This window comes from Astyanax mexicanus, chromosome 10 (assembly GCF_023375975.1).
Source record: "Astyanax mexicanus isolate ESR-SI-001 chromosome 10, AstMex3_surface, whole genome shotgun sequence".
Lineage (NCBI taxonomy): Eukaryota > Metazoa > Chordata > Actinopteri > Characiformes > Acestrorhamphidae > Astyanax > Astyanax mexicanus.
Window position 1 is genome coordinate 51,545,616 of NC_064417.1, and position 24,284 is coordinate 51,569,899.

The following is a 24,284-nucleotide window of genomic DNA, read 5'->3' on the forward strand; positions in this document are numbered from 1 at the left end:
ATGAATATTATCTGATCTAAACCTAAAATTCCACTGTAGCTCTGGCTGTATGTTTAGGGTCATCGTCTTGCTGGAAGGTGAAGCTTCTTCCCACAAAGTTTGTATGGTAATGAAAAACCTGGAAAAGTCATGGAAATTTGCTTTACAATTTTTAGTGTTTGCTATATTGATTGAGGAAAGCTATATTGGTTTAAAAAAAAAGGGTTGGCTGGCTACATGAGGTCCTATTCTGACTGGAGTTTTAGCTTCAACCATAACTACAAATTTGCTAAGTGACAGAAATTCTTATTTAATTTTTATTCTTATGTCATTCAGACAAATAGAAGGCAGAGATGCAATGTCTGCATGTCTTCACTGATGTTTCAAAGACCGTATGGTCATGGGCTCTGAGTGGTCCAGAGCCCATAACCATACTGTTGCTGTATGATCAGGAGCTTGCTGGTTCGAATCCCAGCCATGCAGCTTGCCGTCAACTGCTGGAACCCAGAGAGAGCACAATTGGCCTTGCTCTCTCTGGGTGGGTATAGCAGATGGCACTCTCTCTTTCCCCTCATCACTCCTAGGGTGATGTGGATCAGCACAAGGCTGCGTCTGTGAGCTGATGTATCGGAACTGAGTTGCTGCGCTTTCCTCCGAGTGCACTCCCCTGGTGTTGGGGCATTACTAGTGATAGGGGGAGTACAGCTGAGTGGTTGGGATATCGGCCTAGCTAAATTGGGGAAAAAAAGCAGGCTAAAATAAAAAAAGTTCGTATGGTCATAAAAATTTGCTGCAAAGGCATGGAAAATTAATGAAAAAGTATTACAAATTTATTGATTATAAAGTTTATGAACCCTGTTCCCAGTCACAAGTCTTTTGCAGCCTTCAACGGGTTTCTGCTGTTGGAATTAGACACTGGAAATTGAAAGACTAGAAAGTTTATTATTAAAAGAAAAATACATTGATCATACTGCAACCAGCCAGCAGAAGCGCTATAAAACCTGTGGTTGCTTCACTTGTAGAAGAGATTCTGCTGTGCTGTCTGTGCTTATATACTGTACAACCATTGGTGTGAGACCATGATAACAGAATAAAAGGGAAAATGTAATGGAGAGAGAATGTGTGTGAGCGAATGTAGATGTACTGTATTATATTTTGTATGATGACGAGAGAAAAGAACGCAGAGAACAATGAACAAATCTGCTGTATCTGGTGAAGGTTAGTGTGTGTGAGCATGTGTCATAGTGTTTTGTGTAAATGTAAGAGTGTGTGTGTGTGTGCTCATGCCATTTTCCTGGGTGAATACTGTGATAAATGTTAACTAATTTGAATAGAACAATCTGCTCCTCCTGCTTGAGACTGGCTCGTAAATGTAGCGCATTTTAAATTCTAATTCTCTAATATTTTTACTCTTCAATAATTTATGACCTCTGCTTCGGGTGAGTCTGCTCAATCAGTTCAGCTCAGCTACACTGAATGCAAACACACATACATACACACACACACACACACACACATGCAGGACTAACAGGCACTTACACACACACACAGTGCTTCTAGTTGGCGAATGCCCTCAGTCTGGTGCAGACATTTCCATTAATTAGCCATTCCCATAGTGCACAACGGGAGTGTGTGTTCAGGTTGAATATGAACATACAGATTAGGCCGAGTGGTGTTTTAGACTGACCAGCAGGGGCAAGCAGAGTGTGTGTGGAGTGACATTAACTTCCCATTAGGTTCTAGCAGGGCTGAGTGTTCTTGAATGCGTGAAAAACAAAGAAGAAAGTACTCTACAGTTTTGCGCCTGCATGACTGGATTTACTGGATTTTAGCTGTACGAGTGTAATAGAGTCCCCTCGGATTTCTTATTTATTTTGCTTTCGTTTATTAATAAGGCTTTATCTACATTTACAATAGATACAGAATCAACAGGATCAACCATTTACAGGAAGGTTAGTTAGGCTATTATCACCGTTAAACAAAAAACAACATGCAACAGTATGGGTACAACAGATTACAGTGCTGGTGATTCTGTATCTACTGTAACTGTAGATTAATTACAGAGCAGTACGGGTACAACAGATTACAATGCTGGTGATTCTGTATCTACTGTAACTGTAGATTAATTACAGAGCAGTATGGGTACAACAGATTACAGTGCTGGTGATTCTGTATCTACTGTAACTGTAGATTAATTACAGAGCAGTATGGGTACAACAGATTACGGTGCTGGTGATTCTGTATCTACTGTAACTGTAGATTAATTACAGAGCAGTACGGGTACAACAGATTACGGTGCTGGTCTTTCTGTATCTACTGTAACTGTAGAAATAAGGAATTCAAGGGGAATTTGTTATACTCATCAGTGTTCAAACGGTCATGAAAAACCTGGAAAAGTCCTGGAACTTAAAAATAGCAATTTCCAGGCCTGGATAAGTTTTGGAAAAATAAAAATACCCAGAAAGTTTTGGAAAAGTCATGGGAATTTGGTCTACAAATCTTTGTGTTTTCGTTTATCAATGGAAAAATAACTATTTTGAGCTAACAAAAATACGTCACCTCAGAGTTAATTCAGTAATTTAGCTCTACAAATCTGACATACATTTATATAAAAAAATGTATGTCAACATTTTTAGCAGATTCATTTTAGCCTACTATAATATATTTAAATTATAGTTTTAGTTGATATTTGTTTTTATTGTCGACATCTGCACTGATGTTTTAAAAATTGTATGGTCATGAAAATGTGTCTTGAAGACATGGAAAAATCATGGGAATTTATTGGTTAAAAAGTGTATGAACCCTGACTCATACATGTGTTGCACATAGTAGTAAAGTAGTAGTAAAGTGCTTTAGTCAGCTCAGTCATTAAACTGCAGTATGAAACTAAACAAAACTAAGCGGACTAAATACGGTACAGAATACAGTGTAAAACAAACACAATAACATTAGTTCAAATGGCAGTCTGTATTATTTTGCGTCTAAGCTGAAAGCAGAAGCATTTCTGAGTGGAGAAGAATATTGATTAAATATTGTGTTTAATGGTGTGCTGGAATGACCATCCCTGCTAATCCTAAGCTAAGTTCTTCTTCTGGCCATGTCACGCGTCTTTACGTACTTACGCCATACGTACAGCCTCTAAAAGAGGATCCGGCTCAGTTTTACTGAATGCGAGTGGCTGGTGGAGCAACGGGGACTTCAGAAGAGGAAACTCAGAGCTCAGTAGCTCATTCACTAATAGTAAAACCAAAGGAGTGAAGTTCCTGACTGAGCTCTCTCTCTCTCTCTCTGACTGAACATAACCTGGTCTCTGATTCATCCGCTCTAAAGGAGACCGCATCACACCCGCCCAGTTTAAAATGATTCTTCCACATGCTTTGTGCAATTACCCATTCTCACCAGAGAGGACCCTCAGTCCCTTAAATCCCAAAACTTACGGACATCAGCTTTAAGATTTTGGTCCAAAGGTTCAGGTGCAGAAACACCTTCAGGAATCTCCTCAGGTGAGGGTTGAGTGGAAGCTGGAGAGAAAGTAAAGCCAGGGATAATTTGTGGTAAACCTTTTGTGAGCAGTAAATTGCTGTCCCTCTCTCTCATGTCGAGCTTTCCCCTTCCAGCTACTGCTCGGTCCCCAGTGTAGCTCAGCCGTCCTGGAACATTTACTTCAGCACAGCCATTGTCTTCACTTCAGCCTTTTATTCCTGCCTCTTTCAAAGGACTGAGTTACGGGACCAGGGGACGAGAGTGGGACTCGCTGCGTCTGTAGCTCGACCTAATTGCAGGAGAGGAGAGAGACTGCTGCTCTGTGTGTGTATTTGTGCACGCACGTTTTTATATATTTTACATTTATTTCCAATTTTTTTTTCCCATTTTCTCTGAATTTAGCTAGGCCAATTGTCCCACCCATTCAGCTCCTACTCAGTAGTGACTCAGCTATATTGCCTCTATCACTGGTGATACCACAAGACAGTGAGGGTGAAGACTATTTTGAGCACAGATACGTTAAATTTGGTACCGATACTTTTTTCAGTACCTTTTTCTGTAAACCGTAACCAAAAAATGCAAAAAAAAAAAAAAAGATCATTATTCTTACACATCGAGTATCCTCGATACTCCAGCATGAGTATCCTCATTCTTGTAGTGTTACCATGAGAGACATCTTTTTGGATTTTGTTGGAACAAACAGTGAGCATGTTGTTGGTGCCGCTTTATTAAAAACAAAAATCACTGTTGTGCTTAAACTATAAATATTTTTCCTACACATATTGCTTTATGCATTTAAGTTTTAAGAGTAAAAAATGAATTATATTATTGATTCAGCTTTATTGCTGCTAGTTCCCTGTATTTTTGAAAAGGGGGCAGTAAGAAGTAATGTAGTTTAGGTAAATGTAGGGTAGGTAAGGCAGACTAGAGTATTATAATATTTCAGGAGGGGGGGGGGTACTCTGTAGTACCGAGACATTTTGGTACCCAGCTCTAGTCAAAAGAGTGCTAATTGCCTTCAATTCACTGCATTTAAAGGGCAGAACATCAAATGTTCTCCCATAGACTAGAAACTTCAGTGTGTGAAGATAAACACCACAGGCAGTGACTTTTATACTGTCCATATCCATTCAGAATTACAGGGGTTGGACAATGAAACTGAAACACCTGTTATTTTAGTGTGGGAGGTTCATGGCTAAATTGGAGCAGCCTGGTGGCCAATCTTCATTAATTGCACATTGCACCAGTAAGAGCAGAGTGTGAAGGTTCAATTAGCAGGGTAAGAGCACAGTTCTGCTCTAAATATTGCAATGTATACAACATTATGGGTGACATACCAGAGTTCAAAAGAGGACAAATTGTTGGTGCACGTCTTGCTGGAGCATCTGTGACCAAGACAGCAAGTCTTTGTGATGCATCAAGAGCCACAGTATCCAGGGTAATGTCAGCACACCACCAAGAAGGAAGAACCACATCCAACAGGATTAACTGTGGACGCTGTAAGAGGAAGCTGTCTGAAAATCAAATCACGGCAGAATTCAATGTGCACCTCAACTCTCCTATTATTGTTTTTCAGTTTCGTTGTCCAACCCCTGTATATCTCATTGAACAAAATTAAGAAATATTTTGCGATATCAATTTTCCGGTATCGTCCAGCCCTAGGTGTAGTTGTAGTTTTAAAAATTAGCTACAGTTATTGTGGCACATTATGGCATGGGATGGTCCTCACAACAGTAGCAAAATAAGCATGTTTTATTCTGTGTGTGTTTGTGTGTTTGCTCTCAGAGGGGGGTTAAGGACAAGAATGTTGAAGTGTCTCTTGTGATTCACCCCAGGATCTCTCTCTTTCTCTCTCTCTCTCTCTCTCTCTCTCTCTCTTTCTCTCTCTCACTTTCTCTCTCTTTTTCTCTCCTCCTCAGGGTTCCATTGAAGAGCGCCTGAAGCAGCTGCAGGATGCCCACAGAGATTTTGGCCCCGGATCACAGCACTTTCTCTCCAGTAAGAGAGCTATCACGCTCGGGCTTGCACCGGGCCGCCCGCTGCGCCGTGGGTTGGGGCAGTGCAGGGACGGGGATGTCAGCCTGGGCCGTTATAAAGATCTGAGCTGCTGAGTTTGTGTAGGAATTGCTGAATTATAAAGCAGTGCTTTTGAGCCAGTCAGCAGTGTGGGCCGTCGCCCGGGTCCCTGTCACTCCTCAGCTCCGGATCTGTGCGGAGGGAATCCCATGGCGCATGCTAAGCGATCCCCTCTGCACTGGCAGCGGAGGCAGGGTTAGCTGAGAAAGCGGATCACGCTAAACTCCGCGAGCCTGCCGGGTGGCTGTGGTGGCTCTGCCGGCTGCCGCTGATGAGCCGTGACTCTTTGGGAGCTGGAGATGACACGTGCATGACTTTGCATGGCTTTTTTCACAGATATCAGTGCTCAAATAGGGTGAAACAACTCAATAATTCAGGACTGACAGCAGAGCTCGGTGCTCCAAGCTGTTTTAGCTTTGTGTTAAAGTTTTTACACTCCTTTACTTCATCTCACAAAAAAGTATATGAAAGTGGCCCCTAGTGTTTCAAATATGTTGCAGTTTCTGCGTTGAAGTTTTTTTTTTTTGAGAAACACATACAAATATGAAGAAAAACAGATGAAATTCTTTTAAACAGGTTATCCGCTCACACGGATTTTCCTACCATTGCTTTGCTGATGACACCCAGCTATACCTGTCGTTCTCACCTGAAGATCACTCAATCTCTGCACGGATATCGCAGTGTCTCTCTGACATATCCTCATGGATGAGGGAGCATCACCTTCAATTAAATCTCTCAAAGACTGAACTTCTGGTTATACCAGCAAAACCATCTTTTCAACACAAATTCTCTATAAGCATCGACTCTCTCTCTCTCTCACCGACAAAGGTTGCTAGGAACCTGGGTGTTCTGGTTGATGACCAGCTCTCCTTCACGCACCATGTGGCCTCAGTTGCTCGGTCCTGACGCTTTGCGCTCTATAACATCCGAAAAATTAGACCGTTCCTGACGCAACAGGCCACCCAACTCCTGGTGCAAGCAGTCGTCATCTCACGCCTCGACTACTGCAATGCCCTGCTAACTGGCCTCCCGGCCTGTGTAGTAAAACCACTCCAGATGATCCAGAACGCAGCAGCACGTCTGGTCTTCAACCAGCCAAAACGGGCACATGTCACCCCGCTGCTCATTGAGCTCCATTGGCTACCAGTTGATGCTCGCATCAAATTCAAAACTCTTACAATCGCCTACAAGGTGATGTCAGAACAGGCTCCTTCCTACCTGCACTCGCTCCTGAAGGCTTACGCTACCTCCCGGCCGCTGCGCTCCTCCAATGAACGTCGCCTCGCTTTGCCAAACATTCACACAAAGCAATCCAGACTGTTCTCATACAGAGTTCCCCAATGGTGGAACAAACTACCCTCCACTACCAGATCAGGAGAATCTCTCACTATCTTTAATAAACTCCTGAAGACAGAGCTCTTCAAAGAGCACTTACTCTCCTAACACCTCTAACTAACTACCTTCTACTACCAGATCAGGAGAATCTCTCACTATCTTTAAGAAACTCCTCTTCAAAGAGCACTTACTCTCTTAACACCTCTAACACACTAACTACTTCTAACCTCATTTCCTTCTTCCTCTCCTTCACTCCTCTATCCCTTTATTTCCCTTTATCCTCCTTTTATCCCTATCCAAAGATGTTTTTCCTTTAAACTTATTTTACATTGTACTTGACTATTGTAAGTCGCTTTGGACAAAAGCGTCTGCCAAATGTAATGTAATGTAATGTAATGTAAACAAATTAGAATAATATATCTTGCTTAGATTAGACAGTTTTGCTGAATTTTCTCAGTCAGCTTTATAAAGTAGAGTCACATGGAATTCAGACTTTCAGTTAACAGCTGTGCTGAACTCATCAAGAGTTTATTATTTAAATTTCTTGCCTATTAATGTTAGTTTGAGATCATCAGTTAAAGTAAAGTAGTGAAGAGGTAGAGTTACAGGTATACAGTGAATAGTGAATATTTGAGTAATGTTCTAATCCAGATTATGAGAAGCAAGAACTGCTCAAATAAGTAAAGAAAAAAAATATTTAAGAAGAAATGAAAGTCAGTCAATCTGTAAAAAAGAATACAAGTTTGAATGTATCCTTAAGTGCTGTTACTGCAAAGAAAATCAAAAACATTATAATGATTAAACTGGCACTCATCATAACTGCCCCAAGTTGAGCCTTAAACGTGTTAACAGCACCCCAGCTAAGAGCGCCTTAATGATTTCTTTAACAGTTTTATGTTTACTACATGATTCCTTATGTGTAATACGGTACTGTACATTGTGATATATACAGGGTTCGTACGGTCATGGAAAACCTGGAAAAGTCATGGAATTTGAAAATAGCAATTTCCAGGCCTTGATAAGTTTTGGAAAAATAGAAATACCCCAAACGTTTTGGAAAAGTCATGGTAATCTGACACATGATCTGACACGTTTTATTATTAAAATTTTGTCAGATTCATTTTAGGTCTACTATAATCAATTTCGATTATAGTTTTAGTTGATTTTTGGTTTTGATTTCCATGTCTGCACTTTTTTAAAAATCATATGGCCATGAAAATGTGCTTTGAAGGCATGGATAAGTCATGAAAATATAATGAAAATGTATTGTTTAAAAAGTGTATGAACCCTGTGTATAGAATCTTAACTCCTTTATAGTGAAGTTAGTATTGTGTTAGTATAGTATTGTGAAGTTCTTGCCAGTGCAGAACTGTAGCGTCCAGGTACCCTGAACGCCTCACCTTTTTAACACTGTTTTGTCGTCTCTTTGCATGACAGCAGTGCGCCTGGAGGAAGTTGACCCCTGCCATTTGAGATATTGCAAATAGCTTTTCATGCCTGACATGTTTGTGGCTGATATCTCTCTCTCTCTCTCCTTTTCCTCTATCTAGGTTCCGTGCAGATACCTTGGGAGCGTGCTATATCCCCCAACAAAGTGCCATACTACATCAAGTAAGTTCAGCTGTGAGCCGTCTGCAGTCAGAGTGCGGTCTGTGTGCATCGGCAGCGGTGAGGAATGTCAGGCTGAGGATCTCGCCGAGAGAGAGAGCAGAAAGGTTCCCGAAAACACAATTACTGTTCCCTGGTGCAGAAGATTATTGCGCTGTGATACAAATAATATTGCGACCGCGGCGAGCCTTTGTCATGCGCTCGGCTGTGTTTCACAAGCCGTTTCTGTTCCTATAGATATCGGCCAGCCGGCCATGAATAGGGACATTAAAGACTGTTGTCTTTTAAGGGGAGGAATCGGGCTCGGTCTCTCTGCATTGTTCGGCTCGTCAATATTTTTCTGTGGTATTGGATTTCTGAACTGGAATCTATCGCTGTGTGTCTACACCGCCTCTAGCCGCGGCTTTCGTTGATCCACCTACATGTCTGTGGGGGTTTTATTACGTTTTTTCTTAAATCAGATCTGTTGGGATGACTGTCTGTACTGTTATTGGAAAGAGATCAGATCGATTATACCTGTCAGGATATCACAAAACTAACGGGGTGGGTTGCTGTGGTATCTGTGTGGGGCAGTATGGTGTCTGCGTGGGTGGATATCGCCATGGTTCATTTGCAAAAACAGATAAAATTATGGTACATGGTTTGCTGTGGTATCTGCGTGGGTTGCTGTGGTACCTGAATGGGTTGCTGTGGTATCTGTGTTAGTGGATGAGGTGTCTGCGTGGGTTGCGATGGTATCTGCATTGGGTCGCTGTGCTGCCTGCATGGGTTGCTGTGGTATCTGTATGGGTCATTGGGGTATCTACATGGCTTGCTGTGCTGTCTCCATGGTTTATTTGCAAAAACAGATAAAGTTATGTTACATGGGTTGATGTGGTATTTGTGTGGGTTGCTGTGGTATCTACATGGGTTGCTTTGGGATCGCCATGGTATTCTGTGGTATCTGTATGGGTCACTGTGGTATCTCCATGCCTTGCGAAAACAGAAAGTTATGTTACGTGGGTTGCTGTGGTATCTGCGTAGGTTGCTACAGTATCTAAATGGGTTGCTGTGGTATCTTCATAGGTTTCTGTGGTATCTACGTGTGTTGCTACAGTATGCAAGGGGATTGCTGTGGTATCTGCATAGGTTGCTGTGGTATCTGCATGGGTTACTGTAGTATGTGCTTGAGTTGCTATGGTAACTGCAAAGGTAGCTGTGTTCTCTGCGTGGGTTGCTGTGGTATCTGCGTGGTTCATTTGCAAAAACAGATAACGTTTTGTTACATGGGGTGCTGTGGTATCTGCGTAGGTAGCTGTGGTATCTGCGTAGGTTGCTGTGGTATCTGTGAAGTTAGCTCTGGTATCTGTGTAGGTTGCTGTGGTATCTGCATAGGTAGCTGTGGTGTGTGTGTAGGTAGATGTGGTATCTGCGTAGGTAGCTGTGGTATCTGCGTGTCTTGCTGTGGTATCTGCGTAGGTAGCTGTGGTATCTGCATGGGTTGCTGTGGTATCTGCGTGGTTCATTTGCAAAAACAGAATGTTATGTTACATGGGGTGCTGTGCTATCTGTGTAGTTAGCTCTGGTATCTGCGTAGTTAGCTGTGGTGTGTGTTGGTAGCTGTGGTGTCTCCGTATGTTGCTGTGGTATTTGCATAGGTTGCTGTGGTAAACAATTGGATTTTGTGACTGTCATAGTCCAGATCATCCAGACTGACACAAATCTTGATTTATTATGTGGATCTGATTAAGCGAAATCAGATTTCATGTGGTTTCTGAATGTCCAGGTATGGATACTTCTCTCTGGTGAGTGCGGTGTGTCTCTGCACTGCCTCTAGCTGCAGTTTTCGATGGCCCTCATGTCTGCGGTGGTTTTTATCTGTACCTCCCACAGGAGAGAGTTTCAGATGGACATTGTTTGTCGCCGGACGATCAATGTAAGCTCTTCTCAGGTAATTATGAGCGAGAGAATGGACCTGCAGCTGCTGGCGAGCTGCCCGCTCTGGGCTGGCTCAGCTATTTATTTGTTCTCGTTATTAATTCATTTGATATCTCTCTTGTCGTGGGTCTTTTGCATGGGTTTATTGCTACTGCTGGCGGACGCAGCAATAAAAGTAGAGTGCAGGTTTGGCCAGGCTAGTCGTAATGTTAGTGATGCTGTTAAAACATCAGGGTCTCTTACAAATCAGGAAAGTGTTGCAGAAGTCGGCAATTTATCTGGTCTAGAATTCTTTTATAGCTTGCAGTTTTTGTGACATATGGTATGCTCTATCACTTCTTCAGAGACGTTATTAAAAACACTGAACACTAATCACCGTGACTGTTTACAGATAAAATCCCGCCTTAACAAAAAGGGCCAATCAACTTGCTGGTTGTACCAAGAGCGTTGGAGGGTCGGCATGCTATTGGGAAGCCCCCTTTTAATATGGAGATCTGCGCAAGTGCAGAAGCCAGAACAGTTTGAAAAACTACCAGTGATGATGATGATGATGATGATGATGATAATTCTTAATTTAGCCAGTTTGTCAACACATAATAAAAACACTACAAACATTAACAGCAAAATAATGACTGAAAAGGCACAGGCGGAAAATGCTTATAACTATTCCTGTCAAATATAACAAATTAAGCTACCCTTCAGAATTCATACATTATAAAAAAAGAGAAAAAAATAAAAACAGTTAACACTTGTAACCTTCAAACATACACACCATTTTTTTGAAAATCGAAAATGAACTGCACATTTGTAAATACATTTTCTGGAATGCATTATTGCAAAGTTTTACTCCAACAATAGATATACATCTCCTTTTAATCCTCCTTTTCTAGCTTTTTGGACAACAAATCTACAAAAATCTTGCAATTAATATTTAGACTAGAGTGTATTGAGGAAAGCCTGTGTGTACACACAGGCAGTGAATTAACTTTTGCTTTGTACATTATTTGTAGTATTTTATAGTAAACCATATAATCATATCATTTTATAACATGGAATTTTTATAAGAGGACTATAGCGTTTGCTGCTGTTATTTACGTAGAACCCCACACTTCCACACAATATGATATATAAGGAAGTATTAGTGAGCAATAAATTGTATATATAGCTTCATAATTTAGCATATTTCTAGACTTATACAGGCTTATTGATATTGATTTTGATATCTTTCCTTTTATATATTGAATAGTGAGTTAAAGTATGTTTCAGAAATGTTCATTTGACTGTTGATTTACAGTATTTGGGTCTTTCTTCATTCAAACGTATAGCAGACTGGTGTTGCATGACAGGAAAAAACTGTCCACATATCCACATTAAAACATATTTTGATTTTGTGTGACTGTTTAGACAGTATTAGTGTTGAGTGTAGCTCACCAGATAATAGCCCTGTCCATATCTGCCATGTTATTCACTGAGCAGGCTCATTTTCCGGTTTATATAACTTATAAGCAGTTTAAAATATTTAAAACATTACACACATCCTGTGATAAAGTTACATTACTCTCACCTTCCTGTAGAGACCTAGCCCTGACATTTTCCCATGCCTAACAATTTCGAATTGTTTAGGCCAGGGGTGTCAAACTCATTTTGGCCGAGGGCCACATTGGCATATTGGCTGTCCTCCGAGGGCCAGATGTAACTTATAAATATAAGAAAATGTAACCAAATGTAATATATGTAAATGAATGTAATTACTCCTTAATGTTAAATAACTCTCAATATATTATTTATTCAATCAAATATTACAGTTGCATGGAAAAAATGTTTGCTTGTTGCTCTATTAACATAAATCCTGTTATGAAATCCAAAAACTCCATCAATCAAGAACCAAACTATACAAGTGAATAGAAATGACATAAAATACAAGTTATATTAACTTTGATCAAAACGTTTGATACTGAAAAGAGGCTTAATAAATATAAAATCAAAAATTGTGAGCTGTGACAGATTTAGCATTTCCTCATCCAACCACTAGTGGGAGCTGCAGCAGCACAAGCCCACAGTCTTTACTGAGTCAGAGCTACAGCCCAGCCACGGGCTACAGGACTCAGTCTGGAGCGTTTTTAAAATTTTAAGTTCTTCTGTGTATGAAATAAAATAACCCCACTAACCGGATAATACAGCTCTCTACAGTTCATATTTCAGCCCAAGCAGCTAACAGCAGCAGTTTAGAGCAGCCATCCCGGAGTCACTGCTCGGATTACATTATAAACAGGTCAGTTATCGCGCTGCTAACCTCAGGATGTTTATAACTACGGAGTTTAGAACACACCACGGCTGCAAGGTTAGACTGTTGAAGGCTACTGGAGACTATTAAAGGCTATTGGAGGTTATTGAAAGGGTTATTGGAGCAGAAATCAGTAAAGGCTGGTTAGATAAGTGATTCACCTCCTCGTCCTTTGCTGAGGTGAAACTGCGACTAGCGCTGTCACAGTGATGTTTATTAACCTCATTAAAACAGATTTTATCAGCTATTGTCTTATAAATATTTACACATAATTTATATCTCTTCTAAAAAGCGTTTATTTTGGTCAGTAACACAAAATGCATACCGGTCTTTCGCCTTGAAGCACAGCCGTCCGTCTGCATCAACTTTTCTTTTTCTGGATATTATGGGATAAACATGTCTCAATTCCACCCGCGAAGTTACACCTTCCCTCCGGCAGGGTTTCCACATCAATGACTACACTGCCGTGTAGTGGCAGTAAGCCGTAACTTTGCGGGTAATACAATCGACAAGCATTGTGGGAAATGTATTTTTTGGTCAAAGAACGCTTCTGACCTATTTATTATAGACACTAAGATTTTACAAGCTCTCGCGGGCCACATAAAAAGACGTGGCGGGCCACATTTGGCCCGCGGGCCTTGTGTTTGACACATGTGGTTTAGGCATATTGCACTCTGTGTCCAATTTTAGAGATCTGTAGGAGTGCCAGTGTGTTTTTGCTATCGTAACGACGGGAAAAGCATTCCTTGCACGTCTCGAAGCGTGTAAAAGGCATGTACTATCTCTCTTAATCATGGTTGTGTTTTGGGCGTAACGTGAAATAAATCAATCAGAGTGTCACTTGCTTTTCATTCCCTTTAAGAGCCAGGTGAGCTGTGACTTTGGCGGATTGCTATGTTAACAGCGCAGCAACCTGGACGTGGACTGTGTTGACAGTTCACTGCCAAGATGGTAATAAACGTCTGACTGTTGATGTCCATCCAGGTTGTATTCAGTCAGTGGAGCTCCTGTGTTTTCTGCTGCCTCATTTCCAGATCATTAGCATAGACATATTCACAAGCAATGTTGCTATTTAAAGGACGTAGTGTTAGTGATGCTGTTAGTGATCCAGATTTTTATTACACACAGTACAGCATGCTCTGCCAATTCTCCAGAAACGATATTAATGACGAGACCAACCACTGAATTGAGGGGTATGAGAACCACTGGTAAGAAACCCACAAATATAACTATTTTCCTTGTTCAATGTGACAACGCTATATTAGCATAGTTTAATGTGTAGTTTCAATGTTTTATGGCCAAATTCTTCATAACAAGCATAAACAAGATTGCTAGTAGTTTGTCTGAGTAGCTAGCTAGCTAACTTTTCTCGTTCCACCTTAAATTGTGCGACAGATGACAGGGGCTGCAGCATTTAAGGCAGAATGTAAAAGTAAAATAAAATAAAAGCTAATTTCAGCTCCCTTTTACAGAGAAATTAACGGACAATGGACAATAATAATTCATTTCTGCACCATCTGCCCCTATAGTTAACCAGCAGCAGCAGCAGCTTGGTAACTGAACTTGTTAGTGTTAGTATCAGGTGTTTGAAGAGGTGTCCCAATTTTTATGGAGATGATTTCACCCCTTCCCCTTCTAACTCTGTTCCAAGAGGAAGGGGTACACTTAAAAACAAGTGGTAGGGCCAAGGGTTGAAACTGGATTGGACCTTAATGTGGAGATCTGCGCAGGCGCAGCAGCCAGAACAAGCCGGAAAAATTGCGTTTTCTCTGCATGGTTGTGCACTCAGTGATGTACAAGGGTTGGACAATGAAACTGAAACACCTGGTTTTAGAGCACAATAATTGATTGTGGTGACGGACAGTTCTGGTGGAAACAGGAGAGTTGAGGTGCACATTGAATTCTGCTTGATTTGATCAGCCGTGGTTTTATGTTTTTTGGATACAATCCGGGTTAGCACCCGAACATCCCTTTCAGACAGCTTCCTCTTACAGCGTCCACAGTTAATCCTGTTGGATGTGGTTGGTCCTTCTTGGTGGTATGCTGTCATTACCCTGGATACCGTGGCTCTTGATGCATCACAAAGACTTGCTGTCTTGGTCACAGATGCTCCAGCAAGACGTGCACCAACAATTTGTCCTCTTTTGAACTCTGGTATGTCTCCCATAATGTTGTGTTCATTGCAATATTTAGAGCAGAACTGTGCTCTTACTCTGCTAATTGAACCTTCACACTCTGCTCTTACTGGTGCAATGTGCAATTAATGAAGATTGATCACCAGGCTGCTCCAATTTAGCCATGAAACCTAAAATCCCACACTAAAATTACAGGTGTTCCAGTATTATTGTCCAACCCCTGTATGTGTAATATGTTTCTGAAACAGTGATTTGAACTCTGGTGTAGATTATTTTCATTAATTGCTTTTTTCTCATCTCTCTATCATCACTCTCTGCAGCCATCAGGCCCAGACCACCTGCTGGGATCATCCAAAGATGACAGAATTGTACCAGGCTCTGGGTAAGATAATTCAACCTCCTGTTTTCCATCTTCATTACATTCCTCCAGACCCTTTGCCCACAAAGCACACATGGCACACAGACTAACATAATACACACACTTCAACACCTTTTCCCTCATTATAGTCCCTCCCCCCACCGAGACTCTGCTCTCATTACAGACCATATGATTGCTTTGCCTGCTCTAATTAAAAGTGATTAAAGGGCATTTTCTTGTGTGTTAATTGGAACTGACACGGCGCCCCCCCTCGCAAACACTGATGCCATCAGAGCCGCTGTGCCACAAGCATGAACCCACCCGAGTGACTCATCACTTTCTGGCTCTTTCTTTGGGTGCAGAAGGAGGGGGGAGGAGGAGGGGGGGGGATTGTCTTGTCAAATGGATGGAGATGCTTCTGAAAGACCTCTTTTTCAATAGTGTCTATGGATTGTAAAAAATGAATTTATCTAAAAAAAAGTCCTTTAAGTAATTTGTTTTAAAATGTCTTAAATCATTTCAGACTTATTGTTGCACTTTACAATAAGAGTACGTCAATTAACACCAATTAATATTTTTAAATTATTTAATGTCAATGTCTTAAATAGTGTCAATTAGGCCTCATGCCTACGACCACAGCACAGCAGTGCCATTATTACACATTATAGCACGAACCTCGAGTGTATCATTGCAATTATACCACAGTTCCATTATCACTGTATGTGTAAAGATTTTGAGTTAAAGAGGAGAAAAAAATAGGATCTGTTTGGTTATAAACACTCCGCCAGTTAAAATAGTTCCATTGCTGCTCTGTTTGTAGCTGTGCTGTTTGGTTTGTAAGCGCTGCATCGTTGCTAGTTCAGTTGCAATGAAAGACTGAACTAGGTGTTATTTTTTTTTTTTTTACGTTATTTCTGGCTCTGAGAGACGCCCATCTCTTAATTTAACAAATCTAACAGGGATTACATACCCACCACAAGTCATTTTATCTCTGGGTGATTTTTAAAAGTCTTTAAGAAGAAATCCGGTGTCCATTGGATTTGTGGTGTAGTCCACTTCCGTTCCTCCCCAGTAATCTGAAATTCAGCGCTTTTAACCAATGCTCCCAACAGACTTACAATGCAAGTGATGGGGGCATGTGTTGGGGCCAAAGGTGTAAAAAGTATCTCTATTCATTATTCTGTAGGTAGAAGTGTAGATACTAGCGTTTAAAATACTTTAGTAGAAGTTGAAAAAGTATGAACTCAAGCTTTTTACTCTTTAAGTAAAAGTGTAAAAGTACTGGTTTTAAAACTACTTAAAGTATAAAAGTAAAAGTAAGGAGAAAAATAAAGCCATTAAGGACAAAAGCTTAAACCACTCCATAGAGTCCTATAGTGCACCTACCCCTCCCCAAAACTAATTTTTCTGAAAGCCATAATGACTATAATGTAACGACCATTTGTAAGGAAAAATGTAGGGAGTAGAAAGTTCAGATAATTGTGTGAAAATGTAAAAATAATAACTGCAGTAAAGAATAGATAACCTACATTTATACTAAAGTAAGGGTACAAAGTATTTCTACTACATTACTAGACACCTCTGGGTGGGGTATTACTTGTGGTGAGGGAGTTATTAGTGATGAGTGGGTGAGGTAATTGGCCTTCCAGTACAGTCAAGAAAAACTTGGAAAAGTCATGGAATGTGAAAATAGCCATTTCTAGGTCTAGTTAAGCTTTGGAAAAAGAAAAATACCCACAAAGTTTTGGAAAAGTCAGCTCAGTAATCCGTAAATTAGCTTTACACTATTCATTTAAGGCCTATTATAATCAAAAATAATAAAAAAATAATAATTTCGATTATAGTTTTAGTTGATTTTTGGTTTTATTGTCCATGTATGCGCTGATGTTTTAAAAATCATATGGTCATGAAAAATTGCCTTAAAGGCACAGAAAAGTCATGAAGAAATCATGAAAAAATGTATTGGTTAAAAAGTGTATAAACCCTAAAAGGGACAAAATTAGAAATAGATTACATTACATTACATTTGGCAGACGCTTTTGTCCAAAGCGACTTACAATAGTCAAGTACAATGTAAAATAAGTTTAAAGGAAAAACATCTTTGGATAGGGATAAAAGGAGGTCAAAGGGGAATAATAGGATAGAGGAGTGAAGGAGGGGAAGAAGGAAATGAGGTTAGAAGTAGTTAGTGTGTTAGAGGTGTTAGGAGAGTAAGTGCTCTTTGAAGAGCTCTGTCTTCAGGAGTTTATTAAAGATAGTGAGAGATTCTCCTGATCTGGTAGTGGAAGGTAGTTAGTTAGAGGTGTTAGGAGAGTAAGTGCTCTTTGAAGAGCTCTGTCTTCAGGAGTTTCTTAAAGATAGCGAGAGATTCTCCTGATCTGGTAGATATCCTGTATTAAATTCTTTCTCTCTCTTTGTTGTTTTTTTGTTTTTTACAGCGGACCTGAACAATATCAAGTTCTCTGCGTACCGGACGGCGATGAAGCTGCGGCGAGTGCAGAAAGCTCTGAGATGTACGTCTGAGATTGGTTTTATAGATCTTCACTCCTCCGTGCCCTCACGCTCACCTGCATCTGACGAACGTCGTCCACCACTCTCTCACTGCATCAGTCATCGATTAGCCGCAGACAGTTTCGATAGCCCGCTCCGTCAGTTTCATTAAGGCCCAGCGATTTCCGTACGGCCTAATTAAGTCTAATAATTGCTGCGATTACGCCTCTTATAGGGGGTAATTAAACAGTCCGGATGAAGAACTGGATGAACTCCTGATCCTCCAGAGTCTGGACTGGCAGGCTGAGGTTTATCTGCTGCTGCCCTGGCAGGAGCCGCTCTCCTGGGCACGCGCCAGTCTGACTGCTCACGACCCGTCTGCCCTACATGGGCACGATCCAGCAGCGCACACCTGCGCAGCGCCGGGCACAGTCGCCTCTTTCACGCCTGTCTTCCTCTCCTCCATTCCTCCCTCCGTCCACCACTCCCTGCTGGAGTTCAATAAACGTTACAATGCTAATGCTACAGTGCTAACGCTACATGCTAACACTCTGCACAACTGCTGAGATGGCTCTGTTTTCCATTATCTGTTTCCTCTCTCTCTCTTTCTCTCTTCCTCTTTTTTCTCTTGCTTTCTCTCTTTCTTTTACTTCTTTCTTTCTTTTTGTTTCCCTCATTCTCTTTCTCTCTCTTTACCTTGTTCACCCTCTTTGTCCTTCCTCTTTTTTCCTCTTGTTTTCTCTTTCTCTCCTTCTTCGCCTTATTCTTTTTTTCTCTTTTTGTGCTACTTCTAATTTTCTCTTTCTCTCCTTTGCTCTTTCTTTCTTGCCTTTATTCTCTCTCTTCTTCTCTCATCTCTTTTCCTCTGTTTTTCCCCTCATTTTCTCTCTCTCTCACTCTCCCTTGTTCTCTTTTCTTTGCTCTTTCTCTGCTCTTATTTCTCTCGCTCTCAGTTTTTCTATCTCTCTCTTTTTCTCCTTTTGTCTCCTCTTTTTCTTGCTCTCTCTCTTTTCTCTCTCTTTTACTCCTTTCTCTTTTTGTTCCCCTTTCTCTCTCTTTGTCACTTTCGTCACCTTGTTTGCTCTCTTTTTATCCTTTCTCTCTTTTTATTCCCCTTTTTCTCTCTTTTTCTCTTTTTATTCCCCTCATTCTCTTTCTCCTCTTGTTCTCACTTTCACTTTTCTCTCTCTTTCATCCCTTTAATCCCTCTCGCTTTTCCTCTCTCTTTCCTTTTTTCTGTCTGTTTTTCCTCTCGTTTTCTTTCCCTCACTCTCCCTTTGTCTCTTATTTTCGTTTTTCTCCTCTTTTTCTGTTGTTTTTTTCTCTTGCACACTCCCTTTCTCTCACTGTCTTCCTTTTTTCACCTTTATCTTTTTCTCTTTATTCCCTGTATTTTCTCTCTTCTTTATTTCTGTCTGTTCTTTCCTTTTGTTTTCTCTTTTCCTTACTCTCCTGTGTTTTCTCTCTCTGTCTCTCTCTCTCTCTCTGTCTCTCTCTCTCTCTCTCTCTCTCTGTCTCTCTCTCTCTCTCACTCTCTCTGCTGGCTCTGTGTTATTAAGAGAATTAATTACAGGGCTGGTATAGTAACTCTGCAGTGTGCTGTTCTGGCCGGTCGTGATTGAAGAAGCTCGTGTAGAGAGAGCATCCACTAAGGCCTTTTAGTGTCTCCAAGACCATCCCGGAAAGCACCGCAGCCACTATCCCTCTATATGTCATCTCATTATCTTATTATCCAATTAGGCATGACAGTGGACAGCTTTAAATCTATAGCCTGTCCGGAATGGCCTGGGAAAATCACTTTAGAGCAGGAAAATTCAATTAGATTGCACTCCACACGCATAATCCACACCCCACTGAAGTTTTTAAAAGGTGTAACAGGCAAGTAAGCGTAATAATGCCTAGTTTTATGTGTGTGTAGAGATTTCACGATACGTGATAGGTAGAATCAGTGTCGTTAACCGTTCCTATGAAACTGGTATTCATAATGCATTATTAACATAGCTTATACAGTATAATAAACAATAAACAATACAGGATGCAGTATTCTTACTGAGTATACTGTTTATAGGACAATAAACACAATGACAAACATTTTTCTTTTTTATTGGCATCACAAACAGTACACAAGGTCACAGAACCCTCCATTTAGGGCAGTTCCATCCATTTAATTGTGTTAATTTTGCATGATCACCTGCTCATTGCAGAGATTTTAAATTAACATGAACTTTATACAAAACGTATCACGATACAGGGTCCATGATTCAGTATATCGCATTATATTGTAATACTGTGCTAAATTAGAACCCCAAAATGGACGGAACAGAGGATCGTCCCACGTTACTGCCGGCATCGCTCTGCTAATTCTATTAATTTGGCACTAATAAAGTACTAAAACAGTATTGTAACAAATAAATTAACCCTTTTAAAGACAATAAACTTTCCACTCCTGTTCACGCACCTAATTTTGGAACCTAAAAAGTTCCAGCTTGAATCAAAGTAAGTTTTAGTAGGTTCTTCAGTGTGTACTGTATACATACACATTGCAAAGTGCAGAGGCAGGGGAACCATGTGTCTGCCCCACACCATGACGTGCAGCCCCGGTCTGTCCCAGCTGGCACGTGTTGAACCGGCATAAAGACCAGACCCTGCCTCAGCCTTCACTCGACAGATACGCTGATGATGAATGGAAAGCTTAGGCAACATGAACCTAAGAGACACTAATATTAAGTAAGCGACTAGAGCTGCACTGGGCCTTTACTATGTTTCTTTAAGTTTGTTTTGGGTGTTGATAGAGAGCTTTTTTTTTTCGAATAAAGGTGCAGCCACGCTCACAGTCACAATATATGTATATATAAGTGCATTTTGTAAGTGCGAACACAAAGGTCGATATCACGATTATTATTTCTATTTATTGAATGATAAGTCGATAGTGTAGTTATTGTGACAGGTCTACCGGCATCATTGCATGTTATTTTTGGTTGCTTCCGGCATCACCTTCCCGTCATACTGGCATCGTCTCAACATGCTATACTGATATTGTCCCACCACATTACTATCGGCATCGTATCATGTTAATACTGTCATCTTTGCATGTTTCTTCTGGTATAGTCCCACATTACTCCTGACACTATCGAACTATCGTCCATAATCGCAAATGCCTGAAACTGGGCTCATCCAATGTCGTTATTGTGCTAGCATGGCCCATCTAGCCAATAGGCAGATCCCTTTTAATAGGCAGTCTTTAAATCTTCTTTAAGCCTTTCTTCCATGTTCTGTGCTGAACCTTGTCCGTGTGGAAGAGCCACCGAAAAGGTTCAGTACTGCTATTGGCAGTTGAGATAATTTTGGTCTCTGACAGTACTGTAAAACAATAGTACCAAAGTATTGGTTTCTGTTGACATGCAAATAAATGTGTTTACACAGTGGACCTGCTGAAGCTGACCAGTGTGACGGACGTGTTCCGGGAGCAGGAGCTGCAGCACGGCGAGTACGTGATGGACGTGGTGGAGGTGATCCATGCCCTGACCGCTCTGTATGAAAGACTGGAGGAGGAGAGATCTGTACTCATCAACATCCCTCTCTGTGTGGACATGTGCCTCAACTGGCTGCTCAACGTCTATGACAGGTGCCGTCACGTTACCCACCACCGCCCTACCGGACCCCCACCCCCTTACCGGACCCTCACCGCCTCGCTCCTGCTTGGCATGCTTTGACCTCATGACCTCCCGCTCCCGCTGACTTACCCAATCACGCATTTATCATCCAATCACGCCCACTTCACTGCTTCACCTTGCCTCCTCCTGCCAAGGTTAGGGCTCCTGCCCTCCTCCCCCCGCTGCTCCTGATTGGTGGCTTGATTTAAGGCGCTCCTTCATATTAAGGCTGCGTGTTCTCCTCGCGCCTGTGAAGTGAATTAGATCATGACAAAGACGAAGGAAAATCGAGACCGGCAGGCGGCCAATCAGAGCGTGTGGGACAGAGAGTTAAAAGCTCCCCTGCTTGATCTGCCTGCCAAAAGCTCTTGATTGAGAGTGTTGTGTAGTTTGGTTTGTTCCAGCGAGGAAAAAAAAAAAAAAAGCGAAACAACCTTGCAGCTTTTTAAAAATGTATTTGTTTTATTATTTTATTTATTTATTTTTTCCATCCATCATAAATTTGTTTAGCGGCTCTTAACTATCTACCGCTAATGGCTGAAAATTACCGCTTTCACCCCGCGCATAAATTGCAATAATTGCTTTTTTTTGTTTGGCGATAAACACAGGGAGAGAATGAGAATGAGCCTGGGTGCGAGGGAACGATAATCACCAGTTTCTCAGTCAGACGAGAGACTCGAACAAGCTGGAGGAATGTTCGTTTTTGGAAAACAGCCCTGCTGGGATGGTTTTTACTGTTTTTTTTGTTGTTGTATTGAGCAAAAGACTACTTTGTAGAGTTTGAGGGAATTAGTTCAGTAGTTCAGTGTTTCTGTCTCTTGCTCAGAAATTCTAAATGTGTTCATTTCATTGTAGTTGGGGTAACTTTCCCCAGAGCACACCACTGCACCCCCCCTCCCCCATCCCTATGAGCTGTTTCAGACATATCCCATTTCCCTAAGCCACCTCGGTACATGCTGTAATTTTGGACTATTTAAACCAGATCCATCACTGGAGTGATTCAGTTAAGGGGATTCAGCTCGCTCTGCACCGGGCTCCGTCGCCCACAGCGCTCACGGCTCACTGCACCTATTCAGCGTCTCGGCTATAAAAGGGTTCGGTATTGCCTAGGGCTCAGTCGCTCACGCACTGGACTGTTATGACCCCCTCAGTCTATAGTCCTCTCACTGTCTGCTCACTCTCATGAGCTCAGTCACCTTAAAGTAAGGTACAGTGACCTCGTCCAGGAGCCAGGTCCTTTCTCTAGAGCAGTACTGTGGTTCCTAACGTTTTTTTTTTTTTAATCTGCTGTATCTAAGAAAAGCTGAGCCACCCTCAGTGGCTCAGCTTTAGCAGTACCAGACAATAATCATCCAAATTATGAAGAAAAACATATGGAATTGTTTGTTAAAACCCGAATATGCTTAGATTACAGCGCTTACATTTTTGCATTTTCTAAGCTTAAAAAAGTAGAGTCACCTTGAATTCAGGCTTTCAGTTAACAGCTGTGCTGAACTCATCAAGAGTTAATTACTTGAATTTAAAGTGTTTGATAGCATCAGTTAAAGTAAAGTAGTGAAGAGGTAGAGTTACAGGTATACAGTGAATAGTGAATATTTGAGTAATTTTCTAATCCAGATTAAGAGAAGAAAAGAAGAATAGTCAATTCAAAAAGATGAACTTTAAGAACTTTGAAAGTATCCTCAAGTGCAGTCAATTCAAAGACCATCAAAACGTTATGATGATGAAACTGGCACTCATCAGGACTGCTCCATGAAAGGAAGAGAGAGAGCTATCTCTGAGTATTTTGGTTTATTTACTACTACTATGATTCCTTATGTTTTCCTTCATGGTCTGGATGACTTCATTATGTATTTATAATGCACGGAAGAAAATAGAAACATAAAAGTACTAAATAAGAAGCTGTGTGTAAACGTTAGTAAGTATATTTTTAAACAGAAAAACAACACAATAAAATAACACATTCTAAATAAACTCTTTTCTGATTTAAAATGTGCACTATAAGAGCCATCATGGCTATTTACACTTGTAAAAAAGTCTTTTCATAGAGTCTTCAAAGTCATATTAAATTAAAAACTTCATGCTACAGCTTTTTTTGCAGCTTCATACAAAAAGAATGAATTCAGATCTTTTATTTTTCTTATATTCATTGCCTCTTTCTTTCATTTTCTCTTTTCTGTTTTCTTGTGCCAGTGTCTCAGTTTCTGCCTCAGTTACACTACATTTCCTGCGGTTTGTGGAGTGTGGAAACTTAAAAGTGTGTTATTGTGTGTGGAAGATTACACAGTTTAAAAGCTTTATGCATCTGTTGCTTTGTGTTCCTCACAGCGGCCGGAACGGTAAGATGCGGGTGCTCTCCTTCAAGACGGGGGTGGTGAGCCTATGCAATGCAGATGTGCAGGAGAAATACAGATGTGAGTAGGAGTCGAGTATAAAGCGTTCAGCTCAGAAAGCTGAAGATTCTGTGTTTAAATTCTAAGCCTGTCTTTCATTCTCTCACACACAATTAATTACACATACACACACAGCAAAAGTCATGGGACTGCAGTATGTTAATTAAAGTGTTTTCACCTTGGAAAAAAAAAACACATATAGTAAAAACTAAAAAAGAAAAAATAAAGAGAAATGATAAAAGAAAGGTAAAAAGACAACCTAAAACATACCAAAATGTTTACAATGGTTAACTTAACAGTAAATAAGACCAAAAAACACACTGAAACACACTGAAAACTACTTAAAAATCTGAAGGTGTTTCTTAAGCTCTATCCGGACGGGATAAGTATCTTAGAGGGACGTCTGTGTAAAAATATTTCACACTTCTACTCAGTGATAAAACTCCTGCATCCGGACTGCAACTGAAAAAAACAGGAGGACCCTCACGTTCAGTAGCTCCTCCATTTCCACTCGCTGTTGTGTTTTACAAGGATCTCCGTAGAAACGTACATCCAAAGTGTAATTACGGTGCG

The 24,284-nt window shown here is 40.9% G+C and overlaps 1 protein-coding gene across 2 annotated transcripts in view; it reads left to right on the forward strand.

Moving 5' to 3' along the window:
* The window catches only part of drp2 (dystrophin related protein 2), a 277,743-nt gene that overhangs the window by 174,019 nt on the left and 79,440 nt on the right, over positions 1-24,284 (forward strand). For both annotated transcript variants that reach the window (XM_049484130.1, XM_049484131.1), the window contains exons 7-12: positions 5,382-5,460; positions 8,424-8,484; positions 15,138-15,199; positions 17,614-17,688; positions 21,089-21,290; positions 23,647-23,732. In XM_049484130.1, coding sequence (XP_049340087.1) covers positions 5,382-5,460; positions 8,424-8,484; positions 15,138-15,199; positions 17,614-17,688; positions 21,089-21,290; positions 23,647-23,732 — 565 coding nt within the window. The remainder of the gene's footprint in view (positions 1-5,381; positions 5,461-8,423; positions 8,485-15,137; positions 15,200-17,613; positions 17,689-21,088; positions 21,291-23,646; positions 23,733-24,284) is intronic.